Raw genomic sequence first — 18,705 nt, 5'->3', positions numbered from 1 at the left:
ATGATACAATAAAACTCTCGTATTCGAGTTCTACTCCAGAAGTGTATTAAATTTAAAACTATGGATGGAAGATGAACAGGTATTGCAGAACAACGATAATCTTGTGGTAACAGATATTGACGAACAACGATAATCCTGTAGTAACAGATATTGACGAACAACGATAATCTTATGGTAACAGATATAGAAGAACAACGATAATCTTGTGGTAACAGATATAGACGAACAACGATAATCTTGAGGTAACAGATATTGACGAACAACGATAATCGTGTGGTAACAGATATTGACGAACAGCGATAATCTTGTGGTAACAGATATTGACGAACAGCGATAATCTTGTGGTAACAGATATAGAAGAACAACGATAATCTTGTGGTAACAGATATAGAAGAACAACGATAATCTTGTGGTAACAGATATAGACGAACAACTATAATCTTGTGGTTACAGATATTGACGAACAACGATAATCTTGTGGTAACAGATATAGACGAACAACGATAATCTTGTGGTTACAGATATTGACGAACAAAGATAATCTTGTGGTTACATATATTGACGAACAACGATAATCTTGTGGTTACAGATATTGACGAACAACGATAATCTTGTGGTTACAGATATTGACGAACAACGATAATCTTGTGGTTACAGATATTGACAAACAACGATAATCTTGTGGTTACATATATTGACGAACAACGATAATCTTGTGGTTACAGATATTGACGAACAACGATAATCTTGTGGATCTTACAGATAGCAGATAATTCAAACCAATATGGCAGTGTAACTGTAAGGCCTACAGGATAACTTTAACACTGCATTACGAATACTTACATTAATACATGTACATTAAAACGACTGGCAGAAAGATGCCGGTTAACTCACGGAGTAAGAGAATCAGTGTTTCTTCTTGTCCCGGAAGTGATGCTACAATATACCATGATGCCAACCGCCGCACTAGTATCTCACAACGTGTATCATTTGACGAGCGATATTTAGACGATATTTTAACTCTAAGAAAATCATATAACACGAATAACATAACTAGAAGACCGAATCGTATCAGCTTAAAATCCATTCCAACGTCGTATTTTGCCACGGGAAAAGTTGCTGCTAAGAGTTCGTTTGGAAATAACACCAAACGAAGTGAAGGCGATAGTTTCGAGTCTAATTTGTCAGACAAGAAGACGTCTTCTGCTTCCAGAGCTTCCACCGCTGATCGAGACGTTTTATCAAGATTATCTTTATATGATCCAGATAATACTGGTGAATATTGGATACGAAAGAAGAAATTACGTCTACCACCAGTCCTACTCCCGCCAATTTACACAATTCGACCGAAAACTCCTGAATGTTTAGAAGAAGTTTTAGATAAACCATTGCGGTTTCCGAAGCCTATAACGGATCGGGATTGGAGTGAACTACAGGAATGTCGGTACCTCAGACCAGGGTTAAGAAAATATAGACTCGACATTAGACCCAGGCTTAAATTAACATAATATTTATAACCTTACCCAACCCAGTTCATGTTCATATATATATATATATCTTATCATGTCATCTGCTCAAACTAATGTATATTATAATTTGGACTTAATTGATACATCTCTTAAATAGCTTTTAAATATCATTAAATATCATAAAATATCCAAACCTGTTTATATATCATTATTATATCAGACTTTATTCTCAGTTAATACTCTTCTAAAATGTGTTGAGATTTATCATTTTTATCAAATGTCTATTTTGCTGTCGGGTGTTTTGGTGGTCATTATTAGGAAAATGTATTGTGTGTACCATGCGTTCGAACTAGGTAAATAAACTATCAACAAGAATCACTATGATCACAATTAGTTTGGAATAATGACCAAGTTTCACCGCCATGTCATTCGACACGACCAGATCTTACGAATTATCAACAACCAAATCAAAAGTACAGAATCAACCAGTTTGAACCAATCCAAATACCAACTACTATGACTACCAACAACTTACCTTGTTTGCGATAGCAGCATCCACTGGAAACGAGCGTTAACGTGTCGATCTACAACTAAAATATATCTCAAACTAGGTAGTTGTTGGTAGTTGACTTGTTACCGTCCGCTTCTAGCTAACTGATATCACAGACTAGGTAGTTGTTGGTAGATGACAAGTTTTTCGGTTAATACCTTGATCAAAAGAATGGACTGATTTATGCAAGCTCACAAGTTTAACTAAATACAAGAACAAATTTTTAAATAAATGAACTTTGTTTTATTCATGCTTATGTGACATTTTTCAAACAAATGAAAATAAGCTGTTTTACTTTAACAAAAATCCTCTTCCAAAGAAAAAAATAAAAAGGTGTATTATATTTTATCAATAAGGGCTGTAACTCAAACAATGTTCATTGAAAAATCCCAAATATTGATCTCATTAAAGACCTTGGATATTGTCTTTTAAAGCACAATTTGTAGCTAAACGTTTAAGTTTTATACTCTTCAGTTTAGGTTTCCAGGTCATTAATATTCTCTCATATAGATATACCCACGGATTCATAATCTACGTGGGAAATATGTTAAGGACGGTTTGGATATCTCTATTCATATATTTGGGAGTTGAAAATATTTTCTTCAGGGTCCCAAATGCATCTATCTGCATAGCTTTTCAATATGAATTTAGAAACACAAGAATTTAATAATCGCTTTACCTTTAGCCCCACAACACAGCCTTACCAAGTTCCACAGATCAACTGCTAATTTTCATGGAACTTCAATCTGGACTAATTTTTGGTTGGCTAGGTTTTGAGAATTTACATCATAACAAAAGCCAAACCATTAATGAGCCCATAGAGAAAATATGAATTCTACCATGTTTCTATGTACAACATAGTATCAAAATATAGTCTAAGGGTATGTTTTTTTGCTTCCTTTGCAATATTTTCAGAATATGTGAAATCTATGTACGAATGTGATCGGTTTTCCTCAAATATCTGCCATCAAAAATGTGGCGATGTATGTACTTTGACCTCAATAACGTGATTCACTTTCTTACATAAATTAGTGTAAAGGAATATCCCTTTACTGAATTGTGGTGCTGTATGGGGCACAGGTGATCATAGAACATCTGGCAATAACTTTAAAGACTATATCAATGGTTCAGCTTTTCAACTTTTGACACATTTGACTTTTGTGATGGTGAAAATTCTCAAATATCAGAGACCCATATTTCGAGATGAACTGTCATGAAAAAATCATTTTGTCAGTTGCTAGGTTAATATTTAGATTACCATATCCCTTAAAAGTTCTTAAGATAACTGCAATTCAGCTCCATAAGCTGTTAAGCAATATTGTTATATTCCAATTAATATCTTGTAAAAGAAAAAAATATCTTACCATAGCATACTTTGCCCGAGCAAGTTGAAGGAAAATTAAATCTACTAAAATTCCAGATCTTAAATTCCATTACATACATGCATTCGGAATCTGACCTTAATCTTAATCTATATGTATTTATATATTTGTATTTATACAAACAAGGTAATAACATGATATATTCACTTTATAAAAACATGCATGTACTTAAGATAAAAAATTTTAAAGGATACTACCTCTTAGAATGAAAATAAAATTTGAATTCTCAAACTTAGCCAATAAGAGTATAGAATAGATATATCAGTGGATTTACCAGGTGTCAAAACTATAAAACAGAATCCACTAATAAATCCACAAATTAATAATGCACACTTATTGGCCAAGTTTAAGAATTATAATTATTACTAAACTAAACCAAATGCACATGACCGCTGTTATCCTGTTACATTAACTGTAAGTTTTGATTAAAATATCTTGCCGTTAATTTGTGAATGCCAATTTAAATCATTTAAAACGTTTAGGCTACGTAATCGTTTTAAAATTTTCTTAGGTTCTGGTTGGCGTTGGAAAAGTTTTGTACGAAATAGACTCAGAAATTGTGTCGCCTACTTATTCTGAAAGTTTCAACTAAAAATATCCAAATTGTAAAGCCCAAAATCAAATTCCACAACTTTGAACTTGGAACACCTTATTTATCAATAGCACATGCACTCCGTTTTAACCAAGACATTAGAAAAGACATGTATAGACGTATTATGTAGAAAAAGAAATTTAAGTTTCTAGTTTGAGGTATATTTGTATAGGATATGACCGAGGAGTTTTTACAGAGTTTAGAAAACCCGAGAAAGAGAAAGGCGGGCCGTAGAATACCCGAAGGCTTCCTTTCTCTTGGAGCTGAATTGCAGTTATCTTAAGAACTTTTAAGGGATATGGTAATCTAAATATTAGCCTTCGAGGTCATTATCCGACTTATACCGTTTAAAAATGTAAAAAAATTAGCAAATTTGTTAGCAGTTCGATCGATATTATCAACGGGTCGAATATAGATCATGTTGAGAAGCCGTGTTGCACGTGCATTGTCTAGTATATTCATCATTCATTGAGTTGGTGAAAGTCGCCATTATTGATAAAACAACAAATTTAGTATGGATAACAACGAATATGGAATACAACAAGATATATTTCTGACCTAGAACACGTTTAAAGGTACAGCTTCTGAACAAAAAGAGACGAAGTAGGCCTTGTCCAAATCGACAATTTCTTTACATGTTTTAGTCAGGAATAATTCCGAACAGATTACCTGAGTACTTCCTCTAAAGGTGTAAGATTAAGAATACACCATTAATAGTGTAAACTTTACACCGATTTGGGTGCATAATTACCCCTAGTTTTTACAGTGTAGATGACAAGTTAACGTTTGCTTTCAGTTAACTGATATCAAAGACTAGGCAGTTATTGGTAGATGACAAGTTAACGTTTGTTTCTAGATAACTGATATCACAGAAAATGTAGTTGTTGGTAGATAACAAGTTACCGCTTGCTTCCAGTGGATGCTGACGTCGCAAACCAGGTAGTTGTAGGCCGATGACAAGTTAACGCCCGTTTCCAGCGAATGCTGATACCGCAAACCAGGTAGTTGTAGGTAGATGACAAGTTAACGCCCGTTTCCAGCGGATGCTGATATCGTAAACTAGGTAAGTGGTTGGTTGTATCACAGTCTTCCGAATGCAACAAGATTACCATATGAGGCTCCCTTAACGCTGTCGTGAAGATGTAGAACAACTGGCTCATGTTAAACGGTTCAATTGCTTTTGATTTGATATCGATACATCTTTTTGCAGTTCAAGGGAGCTAGCCACTTTCTGCAGATATCGAGTTTTAAAAGAAGATCAATAAACTTAACAGAATGATACATTTTCTGTGGTTAAACTTTAATATGGCAAAATAACTAAGTAACTCAAAAATCATATTTAATTTCGGAAATTTTGACATTTCAAGTCGAGGACGTAATTCAAAATGAATAGGAACTCGTGTTATTTACATGTAAGAACTATATGTTGTTTCGTATGACTTCTCATTTTCGCAATACTTAGTCTGGAGGATTAAAATAAATTTGAAATTAATTTTAGTGATTGACCAATCAGATGACTGGAACACTAAAATCATCGTAAGTTAAGTTTTTAAGAATAAGGTCCCAGGAACAGAAGACCCTCCCCTCCCCTCCCTCCTTTTTTTATTTACTTTACTGAATCTCAGTTCTTTTCTATGGCGATGTTCATATACCTTGTGGATATGATCAAATATGTTGATCGTCATGTCACTTATATCTGCTGCTACATTTTAGACGACTACACCATAGTTATTGGTAAGCAAACAGACTGAACTCCCGAAAACTCATATTCTGAGTTGAATCGTTATTCGCCATTAATTAATTTCAATTAATTTGTCTTTATGCCGATACAGTAACTCTCCCCTGTGGTAATTTAGTTAATATCTGACAAATATAACCATACAACATACTACAACCTTTATCGTTAAAGGGTCCAGTAGACTGAACTTCTACACAGTTTTCTTTCCCTCTATGATTGTTTGGTTCACCAGATTTCCAGAACGACTCCTCAACAGTTCCACCATGTATCCAATCTAAACGAGAATCATCCAGTGTTCTGTGTGCCCCAACATAGACAGACTGGTTATCTATAACAAATTCATACAGTAAAAGTTAAATACATAACTTATCACCAAATGATATGTCGAGTTAACATACCCTGCCCCCTCCAGGGACACCCTTAACAATATTAACTACCTCCTCTAGGGACACCCTTAACAATACTAACTACCTCCTCCAGGGACACCCTTAAAAATACTAACTACCCCCTCCAGGGACACCCTTAACAATACTAACTACCCTCTCCAGTAACACCCTTAACAATACTAACTACCTCCTTCAGTAACACCATTAACAATACTAATTATCTCCTCCAGTAACAACCTTAACAATACTAACTATCTCCTCCAGTAACACCATTAACAATACTAACTACCCCCTCCAGTTACACCATTAACAATACTAACTACCTCCTCCAGTAACACCCTTAATAATACTAACTACCTCCTCCAATAACACCCTTAACAATACTAACTACCTCCTCCAATAACACCCTTAACAATACTGGCTATCTCCTCTAGTAACACCCTTAATATTACTAACTACCTCCACTAACACCCTAAACAATACTAACTATCTCCTCCAGGAACACCCTTAACAATACTAACTACCTCCTCCATTAACACTATTAACAATACTAACTACCTCCTCCAGTAACACCCTTAACACTACTATCTACCTCCTCCAGTAACACCCCTAACAATACTAACTACCTCCTCCAGTAACACCCTTAACACTACTAACCATCTCCTCCAGTAACACCCTTAACAATACTGGCTATCTCCTCTAGTAACACCCTTAATATTACTAACTACCTCCACTAACACCCTAAACAATACTAACTATCTCCTCCAGGAACACCCTTAACAATACTAACTACCTTCTCCATTAACACTATTAACAATACTAACTACCTCCTCCAGTAACACCCTTAACACTACTAACTACCTCCTCCAGTAACACCCCTAACAATACTAACTACCTCCTCCAGTAACACCCTTAACACTACTAACCATCTCCTCCAGTAACACCCTTAACAATACTGGCTACCTCCTCCAGTAACACCCTTAACAATACTGGCTATCTCCTCTAGTAACACCATTAACAATACTAACAATCTCCTCCAGTAACACCCTTAACAATACTGGCTACCTCCTCCAGTAACACCCCTAACAATACTAACTACCTCCTCCAGTAACACCCTTAACAATACTGGCTATCTCCTCTAGAAGTAACACACTAACAATACTGGCTACCTCCTCCAGTAACACCCCTAACAATACTAACTACCTCCTCCAGTAACACCCTTAACACTACTAACCATCTCCTCCAGTAACACCCTAACAATACTAACTACCTCCCCCAGTAACACCCTTAACAATACTGGCTACCTCCTCCAGTAACACCCTTAACAATACTGGCTATCTCCTCCAGTAGCACCCTAACAATACTAACTACCTCCTCCAGTAACACCCTTAACAATACTAACTACCTCCTCCAGTAACACCCTAAACAATACTAACTACCTCCTCCAGTAACACCATTAACAATACTAACTATCTCCCCCAGTAACACCCTTAACAATACTAATTAGAGGAGAGGGCAACAAACACAAAATTTACTTACGTGAATATAAAGATCTTAAATTGTCATAATCCTTTTGTGTATAAACCGACATCAAATGACCGCCATCATATCGACATTGTGATTCGGCATTTTCAAAAGTGACCAGAGTAGAGTGGTACTTTAAACAATACCCTTGGCCTGAAAATACTGTATATCCCTTGACGAAACAACTAAAGAAATCTGAAATAATAATGAATATGTGATGTTTATATGGGCGTTAGTTATTAATGATGAATTCAATGAAAGATCAAGATCAGAATATAGTTTTTGATCCCACAAACTCTTCTGGATATAGCAGTTTATAATGATAAAATCAAGGTGTGTCGATTTGATGAAAATAATTATCAAATATTCTTTAGTAGATAAGTGGAACATAGTTGACATTCAAATACAAATAACAATGAAATACAAATATTAGCCTTGTTGACTATAAGTAAGATATGCCTGGTTGACAAACCAAAGAGATTATTATAATATTTAAAACCTACCTTGATAAAGCACCATAGATTCTGAATTGGTTTTCACCCATCCAGAAACTCTACTAGCTTCCACATAACTTGGTGCTAAACAATAACAATCTTCTTCTTGATAATAAATCTGATCCCAGTTGTAGAGAGATGAACAAGTTGCTATACAGCGGATTAAACTAAAATTTGATATCAAACTATAATAATTTAATATGACAGGTCCAGAGTAGGTTAATTTTCTCCAGTTGTTGATCTTAGTCATTCTCGGTGGTTGTGCTAATCTTAAACTCGATCCAATGGATAGTAAAAAAGTCAAAATGAAGAACAATACATACATTTTTGATAAAAGTACTCAGCAATATATATTACGTAAAACATTTACCAAAACATACACTAACAGGACAATCAGAATCCGTTTTAAAACTGTTTACCACAATATTAAGAAATGAAATTTTACTGGAGAAGATTTGTATTGGTCAATACCAGAGATCCACAAAGTATGATACAATAAATAACCGTTTATTGATATATCAATACAAACTTACACAAGCGTTAAAAAAATAGATTGACCAAATTACGTCTTTAAAGATGGGTTTTTCTATTATTTTCTACAAGTCAAATCTAGCAAACTATTTGATTACTTCAGGTTCTAATAAATCATCCATGTATTCTATATCTAAAATCCCCAGTAGACATAAAGACTGGAGAAATACGATACACTCAGCTCTGTTTGGAAAAGGTGAATATATGCTCTATGAATACCCTTTCAGGAATACCAAAATATCCAATCATAAATGACCCAGTATGTTCAAGCTGGATAATAAAAAAATACTTTTTGACCTTTCTTGATCGGTCACTCCTTGGATACCTTCTTCTTAATCAATATTGGATTAGTGAGACAAACTGATATTTTTCTAATTCTACTTTTCATTCATAAAAAATATTAACCTTCTAATAATAAAATATACATAGGAATTAATGAAACATAAAGAGACCCATCTTTAAGATGGTTATGGTTATGGCTATTTTGCCTGAACAACTAATTTTCAAAATATCTTGAGAAAGGATACTTCGATCCGCTCAATAAATTTTATAGATAATATATCAATAGGTAAACTAATAAGACATCTTTATTTTTTAGTTGTGTTTCAAATCGTTAGCAAATCGTTAAACAATTGTGCGTCTAGAATTGATACCACAACAACATAATAACTCCATCAATAAAGAATTGATAAAAAAAACACTTACTAGACTATTTATCTTATAAGACAAGTTATCGCTCTTAACATGTTCAACTTAGAAGATGGCCTTCTGCTACCTTGATTTGTGGAGAATTTAAAAGAATTCACCTCACTTGAAAGCTGAAAGAGAATAATACAAGTGACAGTATATATCTCATGTATACCTTCTTTTGTTGGCTTGTTACCTATGACAATTGCAATTTGCATACACTTATTATGTAAATTACCAGTCTAAAATCTTGACTTAGATTGTGCCCATACATGACAAATGCAGTGTATGTGAATTACCAGTCTAAAATCTCGACCTAGATTGTGCCCATACATCACAAATGCAGTGTATGTGAATTACATGTACCAGTCTAAAATCTTGACTTACCTTGTACTAACTTAAACACAAAATCGGTGTATGCGAATAAGGGTTAAGGTTGATAATAACGATTCCCTTTAATAACTAGATAGTGTCAAGTGCAAGGGATATATAAAGCTTACAGTGTTGGTAACAGAAAATAACAAATGAGTTAAACATTACACCTTTAATCAATTTGAAACTATTAAGTAATTTTTTAAGTTCTTTTCAGTAACTAAACAGTTCTAATCAAATTCATCACTCACATCCACAACACATATTTTACAAAGCCAATTTGGCTGGATTTGTTGTACATACAAAATCTACCATTCTTATATGGCAAATCCTACAGAATTGTCTCTTCCTTAAAAACTATTTAGATTAAATCAATACATCTTTATCAGTGAACTGCAAAACTTCAACAAAAGCCTGCTCCAGCCATGAAATTAAATTTTGTAACTGAGTTTTGTTCACAACGTTGACCAATTGTTTTTGAATAAAACTTATTAAACCTGCTACCTCTTGTTGTAGTTAAGTATCATTAATGAAATTTTTATTATTTAGTTTGAAGAATCTTTTCACATTATTTATTTTATCTTCTAAATGGTTTTTATTTACTTCAATTGGATTTATTTGTTCCCGTAAATATTTCTTGTGAACAGCGCCATTATCATTTTCAGTAGACTTTAAATTAGTTACTTTGAAATTGTTCATATCTAAATCACCTTGAAGAGTGTCTCCGATTTGATCCACAAAGTAAGGTTTCGCTTTATTTATCCACGCTGTAGTGTTAGGTTTTTTAGTTTCTAAAGATAAAAAACCTAAACCAAACTTGTTCGCTATTTTTATTAAGTTAAATTCATTATAATTTCTTCAAACTGGTTTCCTAAACTCAACTGATATAAAACCCAAAGTGAAAGCTGTCCACAAAACTTTTGTCATGGTAATCGAATTTGAAATGTTGAACATTTGATTGGTTTATTAGTCAATTGCATTATCTCTTCAGTGGGTTCTAATCCAAAAGAATAAAAAAATATAAGTTATTTGAAGAGTCTTTGTACAAAGCAGAATGATGAACTCCTTTTTGATCGGAAGTATGTATATTTGTTATAGCATGAAATTTACCTTTCTTATATTTGAGATCATTTATTTCATCTCTCATACAATAATAAAACGGTGATATATTTAACTCATTCGCCCATCTCATAAGTTGAAAGTTTGTGGTTGTATCAGTTCCATATTTATCGAGAAAGATATTCATTTTTAAAAGTCGGTTTTTTGAAGTTCGTTTTGATAAAACCTACCTATGATTTGTTCTTTGTCTTGATCGATTAATTCATATGTCGGAGGTGATGTGGTGTTTACTTTATCAACGATGAATATTTCGTTTGTCCAGTATCCAACGTATCCTTTTTCGAATTTACTTTTATATTTGAAAATACGAACGTGATCTCCAACTTTAAATTTGGGTTTGATATTTAAATTACTTATTTCATTTTCAAAATTATTAAGGGTAGAAGAAAACTTTATAATATCTGGGTTTTGACTAGCCTCCATTGGAGAAACGCCCATGGAAGAATGAATTTTATTATTATATTCCGATACAACAGTGGGTAAAATCTTTAACCATTTTTTAGACTTTAGTTCTGTGAATTTTTTCAAAAGTTTTGATTTAAGGGTTCTTTTAAATCTTTCTACTACTACAGCTTTTCCCTCGTTATGAGTACTGTAAATTAATAGTTAAAGATGTTGGACAGAGGATGTGTCTTTTTAAATTGTTTTTTTTTTTTTGCGATGATTTACGAGTGTTTTGTGTTATGACCTATATAGTCAACAATAGCGTATATACTTCCTTGTGTGATTGATTGATTCATATACTACCACTATAGATTCCTTTATCATAATATGAAATTTCAATGTATAATCTCATCATATAATCTCATCATATAATCTCATCTATTTTTATGTCAGAACTATATTACATGTGTGTTTGATGATATTAAATTAAGTTAATTCCCATTATTACAATTTAAACTGTAATTGATATATAAAATTGAGTTATCTCCCATTATTACAATATAAACTGTAATTGATATATTAAATTGAGTTATCTACCTTTATTACAATATAAACTGTAATTGATATATTAAAGTGAGTTATCTCCCATTATTACACTATAATCTATAATTGATATACAGAATTTAATTACCTCCCTTTATTACAACATAAACTGTAAATGATATGTAAAATTGAGTTGTCTCTCATTATTACAATATAAACTTTAATTGATTTATAAAATTAAGTTATCTCCCTTTATTACAATATAAACTGTAATTGATATATAAAATTGAGTTATCTCCCTTATTACACTATCTATAATCTATAATTGATATCAAGAATTGAGTTATCTCCCATTATTTTAATATAAGTTGTAATTGATATAAAAAAAATTAAGTTATCTCCCTTTATTACAATATAAACTGTAATTGATATATAAGATTGAGTTATCTCCCTTTATTACAATATAAACTGTAATTAATATATAAAATTAAATTATCTACCTTTTTTACAATGTAAACAGTAATTGATATATAAAATTGAATTATCTCCCATTATTACACTATAATCTATCATTTATATCAAAAATTGAGTTATTTCCCTTTATTACAATTTAAACTGTAATTGAATTACATAATAGAATTACTTCCCTTTATTACAACATAAACAGTAATTGAAATATAAAATTAAGTTATCTCCCATTATTAAAATATAAACTGTAATTGATATATAAAATTAAGTTATCTCCCATTATTACACTCTAATCTATAACTGATAGTGAATTAAGTTATCTCCCATTATTACAATATAAACTGTAATTGTTACATAAAATTGAGTTATCTAACTTTATTACAATATAAACTGTACTTGATATATAAAATTAAGTTATCTACCTTTATTACAATATAAACTGTAATTGATATAAAAAATTGAGTAATTTCCATTTATTACAATTCAAACTGTAATTGATATATAATATTGAGTTATCTCCCATCATTACAATATAATCTGTAATTGATATAAAAAATTGAGTTATCTCCCATCATTACAATATAAACTGTAATTGTTACATAAAATTAAGTAATCTACCTTTATTACATTATAAATTGTAATTGATATTAGATTAAGTTATCTCCCTTTATTACAATATAAATATGTAAAAAATTTATTACATAAATATAATGTAACGCACCAGTAAAGGGATAGGAAGAGAAATGTTCTACTTCTCTAAAACTGTGGGCGTCAAAGAGTAGTACTTCTTGCCAAAACCCAATTCTTTGGAACACTAGTCCAATTTGAATTGGCACCGCAATATGAGTTAAAGTGAGCACGTTACCAGCTTAAAAGTGGTATATTCGTGACAATCCTCCAATACAGCAACACCGGAACAGGAACCCCAAGATGCGATGTAAAAACACACTAATTCAACAAAATCAGGTTTATTTACATCATTAAAACATCTAACTATATATTATGCATAAAAGAAATACAACATTGACGTACAATATTGTGCCGAAATAAGTCGGTCTTGGTATATAGAGATCAACCAAGTTGCCTTGATGCTCTCTACTCAGCCTTAGTGTGAAGACAATTTTCATGTGCCACGACTGAGAGGGGTAATCGTTATGTTACCGTGAGTGCTGCCGTCATGAGAGTCAAGTCTATTGTTGCGTTCTAGATGTCGTAGACAGACCCAATCGACAGACCCAACAAAGAAGTAGGAAATAGAGTATAAAGAATATTGAATCAAAATATAAATGGTTTGTAAAAACAGAGGTAGACATTATTTTAAATAATAAAACAAAGGACAAACATCCAACAACAATTTTAAAGGTCATCAAACATATAAATACACATTTAGAAAATAATAATTTTACATAAGATGCTTAATTAGCCTAATTATAAAATATATATCTAAGTCTGGCAGATTACAAATAATACGTATGGAAAACGACAAGGTAGTCTAGATCATATGAGTACCATAACGGAAGTTGTTTACAACTATTAATAGACAATTATAAGTATTTTAAAACATCGATAGAAAATGTTTAAAAAGCATGACACGGCAAACGATTCATGATAACGGCTAAAACTACCGTTTAACTTTACAAGAAATAGTATTATCGTTAAATTAAGTGTTAATTTACCTGAGTTTGTGTAATTTCACTGCTGTCAAATCTTTGCGTGAAATACGATATGAGTTTAGACTTGATCTGCCAGACGCACAAAAGAGTAAACAAAATGACTAGCTACAGACTACTACTATTTTCTTCTACATTAAGTTATCTATTTTTATTACAATATAAACTGTAATTGATATATTAAATTGAGTTATCTCCCATTATTACACTGTAATCAATAATTGATATCAAAAATTGAGTAATTTCCCCATAATACAATATAAATTGTATTGATATATAAATTTGAATTATCTCCCATTTTTACAATATAAACTGTAACTGATATGTAAAATTGAGTTATCTCCAATTATTACAATATAAACTTTAATTGAATCCAGAAATCTCGTTGAAAGCTTTCCAACATGTCGAATGAAAGCCTGACCAATTCTCAATGTCTCCTAAAAAATTCATTATATGATGACCATGAAAATTTTGAGCTACTAAAATTGAAAGTAGACTACTACCGGTTATACTCATCCGCTAGAGTTTGGCACTTCACAAAACGACTATTTTTAGAATTAGCCTTCCGCCTTTAAGTCTCTCATCATCTCACCAAATCTGAAAGATAATGCAATTTCAGACATCAAATTCCAAATCTAGACCAAATTTTACCCAAAAATAGGCAGGCAAAAACCCCAAAAGGGAGAGAGAAAGAAGATTTCTAAAAATAGCCTGGACTACATTCCTATACAATCATTTGCATAAAATGTTTTAGTGGAGTGAGTCCTATATATTAGATTAAGTTATCTCCCTCTATTACAATATAAACTGTAATTGATATATAAAATTGAGTTATCTCCCTTTATTACAATATAAACTGTAATTGATATATAAATTAAGTTATCTACCTTTATTACAATATAAACTGTAATTGATATTTACAAATTACAAAAATTGAGTTACCTCCTTTATTACAATATAAATTGTAATTGATTTCAAAAATTGAGTAATTTCCCTTTATTACAATATAAACTGTAATTGATATAAAAATTTGAGTTATCGCCCATTATTACAATATAAACTGTAATTGATATATAAAATTGAGTTATCCCCATTATTACAATATAATGTATAATTGATATCAAAAATTTAGTTATTTCCCTTTATTACAATTTAAACGGTAATTGATATCAAATTAAGTTATCTTCAATTATTACAATATAAACTGTAATTTTTTCATAAAATTGATGTATCTCCCTTTATTACAATATAATGTGTAATTGATATTAAATTAAGTTATCTCCCGTTATTACAATATAAACTGTAATTGATATATAGAATTGAGTTATCTACCTTTTTTACAATGTAAACTGTAATAGATATATAAAATTGAATTATCTCTCATTATTACACTATAATCTATAATTGATATCAAAAATTGAGTTATTTCCCTTTATTACAATTTAAACTGTAATTGATATACAGAATTGAATTACCTCCCTTTATTACAACATAAACTGTAATTGATATATAAAATTGAGTTATCTCCCATTAATACAATATAATGAATAATTGATATCAAAAATCAAGTTATTTCCCTTTATTACAATTTAAACTGTAATTGATATACAGAATTAAATTACCTCCCTTTATTACAACATAAAATGTAAATTGAGTTATCTCCAATTATTATAATATAAACTGTAATTGATATAAAAATTGAGTTATCTCCGATTATTATAATATAAACTGTAATTTTTTGATAAAATTGAGTTATCTCCCTTTATTACAATATAAATTGTAATTGATATTAAATAGATTGATCTCCCTCTATTACAATATAAATTGTAATTGATATATAAAATTGAGTTATCTCCCTTTATTACCATATAAACTGTAATTGATATTTAAATTAAGTTATCTACCTTTATTGCAATATAAACTGTAATTGATATTTACAAATTACAAAAATTGAGTTACTTCCCTTTATTACTATATAAACTGTAATTGATATTAAATTGAGTTATCTCCCATTATTATACTATAAACTTTAATTGATATTTAGAGTTATCTCCCATTATTACATTATAAACTGTAATCAATATTAAATTGAGTTATCTCCCTTTGTTACAATATAAACTGTAATTGAAATATAAAATTGAGTTATCTCCCTTTATTATATTATAAACTGTAATTGATGTATTAAATTGAGTTATCTCCCTTTATTATAATATTATTTTTAAATTGATATATAGTTATCTCCCATTATTACAATATAAACTGTAATTGATATATAAAATTGAGTTATCTCCCTTTATTATAATAAAAACTGTAATTGATATATTAAATTGAGTTATCTCCCATTATTATGATATTATTGATATTTAAATTGAGCTAATCCCTTTATTACAATATAAACTGTAATTGATATCAAAAATTGAGTAATTTCCCTTTATTACAATATAAACTGTAATTGATATATAAATTTGAGTTGTCTCCCATTATTATAGTATAAACTGTAGTTGAAATATAAAATTGAGTTATCTCCCATCATTACAATATAAACTGTAATTGATTTGTAAAATTGAGTTATCTCCCATTATTAAAATATAAACTGTAATTGATATATAAAATTCAGTTATCTCACATTATTACAATATAAACAGTAATTGATATATAAAATTGAATTAACTCCCTTTATTACAACATAAACTGTAATTGATATATAAAATTGAATTATCTCCCATTATTACAATATAAACTCTAATTGATATATAAAATTAAGTTATCTCCCATTATTACAATATGAACTGTAATTGATATATAAAAATGAGTTATCTCCCATTATTACAATATACTGTAATTGATTGACAAAATTGAGTTATCAACCTTTATTACAATTTAAACTGTGATTGATTCATAAAATTGAGTTATCTCCCTTTATTACATTATAAACATTAATTGATATAAAATTAAGTTATCTCCCATTATTACAATATAAACTGTAATTGTTACATAAAATTAAGTTATCTACATTTAATGCAATAAAAACTGTAATTGATAAATAAAATTGAGTTATCTCCCATTATTACAATATAAACTGAAATGGATATCAAAATTGAGTTATTTCCTGTATTACAATTAAACTGTAATTGATATACAGAATTGAATTACCTCCCTTTATTACAACATAAACTGTAATTGATAAATAAAATTGAGTTATCTCCCATTATTACAATATAAACTGTAATTGATTCATTGAATTGAGTTATCTCCCTTTATTACAATATAAACTGAAATTGATATCAAAATTGAGTTATTTCCTGTATTACAATTAAACTGTAATTGATATACAGAATTGAATTACCTCCCTTTATTACAACATAAACTGTAATTGAATATAAGACTGAGTTATCTCCCATTATTACAATATAAACTGTAATTGATTGATGAAATTGAGTTATCAACCTTTATTACAATATCAACTGTCATTGATTCATAAAATTGAGTTATCTCCCTTTATTACATCATAAACTGTAATTGATATATAGAGTTATCTCCCATTAATACAATATAAAATGTAATTGATATTAAATTGATTTATCTCCCTTTTATTACAATATCAACTGTAATTTATATTAATTTGAGTTATCTCCCATTATTATACTAAAAATTTTTTATGATATATAGAGTTATCTTCCATTATTACATGTTAAACTGTAAATAATATTAAATTGAGTTATCTCCTTTTGTTACAATATAAACTGTAGTTGATATCTAAAATTGAGTTATCTCCCATTATTACAATATAAACTGACATTGATGTATAAAATTATTGTAATTGACATATAAAATTGAGTTATCTCCCTTTATTACAATATAAACTGTAATTGACATAAAATTGAGTTATCTCCCCTTATATCAATATAAACTATAATTAATATTAAATTGTGTTATCTCCCTTTTATTACAATATAAACATTAATTGATATATAGAGTTATGTTCCATTATTACAATATAAACTGTAATTGATATATAAAATTGCGTTATCTTTCTTTTTTACAATCTAAACTGTAATTCATATGTAGAGTTATCTCCCATTTTAACAATATAAGCTGTAATTGATATTAAATTGAGTTATCTCCCTTTATTACAATACAAACTGTAATTGATATATAAATTTATCTTTTTACAATATAAACTGTAATTGATATTAATTTGGGTTATCTCCCTTTATTAAAATATAAATTGTAATTGATATTAATTTGAGTTATCTCCCTTTTATTACAATATAAACTTTAATTGATATATAGAGTTATCTTCCATTATTACAACATAAACTGTTAATGATATTAAATTGAGTTATCTCCCTTAATTACAATATACACTGTTAATGATATTAAATTGAGTTATTTCCTATTATTACAATATAAACTGTAATTGATTTTAAATTGAGTTATCTCCAATTATTACACTATAAAGTTTAATTGATATATAGAGTTTCCTCACATTATCACAATATAAACTGTAATTGATATTAAATTGAATTATCTCCCATTTATTACAATATAAACTGTAATTGATATTAAATTGAGCTATATCCCATTATTACAATATAAACTGTTACTGATATTAATAAGAGTTATCTCCCTTTGTTACAATGTAAACTGTAATTGGTATAAAATTGAGTTATCTCCCATAATTGCAATATAAACTTTAATTGGTGTATAGAGTTATCTCACATTATTACAATACAAACTGTAATTGATATTAAATTGAGTTATCTCCCATTATTACAGTATAAACTGTACTTGAT

General features: G+C 29.8%; 2 protein-coding genes across 2 annotated transcripts; one reads left to right on the top strand and one right to left on the bottom strand.

Moving 5' to 3' along the window:
• Nucleotides 1–878: 878 nt before the first annotated feature.
• LOTGIDRAFT_175276 (hypothetical protein) lies at nt 879–1,508 on the top strand (the record flags this gene model as incomplete). Its single annotated transcript, XM_009056139.1, has 1 exon — nt 879–1,508. One exon carries the CDS (start codon nt 879–881, stop codon nt 1,506–1,508), a length of 630 nt encoding a protein of 209 aa, XP_009054387.1.
• Nucleotides 1,509–5,811: 4,303 nt separating this feature from the next.
• Nucleotides 5,812–8,460, bottom strand: LOTGIDRAFT_175275 (hypothetical protein; the record flags this gene model as incomplete). The annotated part of the gene is made up of 3 exons (XM_009056138.1): nt 5,812–6,059; nt 7,657–7,836; nt 8,145–8,460. 3 exons carry the CDS (start codon nt 8,458–8,460, stop codon nt 5,812–5,814), a joined length of 744 nt encoding a protein of 247 aa, XP_009054386.1.
• Between the last annotated feature and the right edge of the window lie 10,245 nt (nt 8,461–18,705).

Source organism: Lottia gigantea (assembly GCF_000327385.1).
Source record: "Lottia gigantea unplaced genomic scaffold LOTGIsca_263, whole genome shotgun sequence".
NCBI lineage: Eukaryota > Metazoa > Mollusca > Gastropoda > Lottiidae > Lottia > Lottia gigantea.
This window is presented reverse-complemented; position numbering and strand designations above follow the sequence as displayed.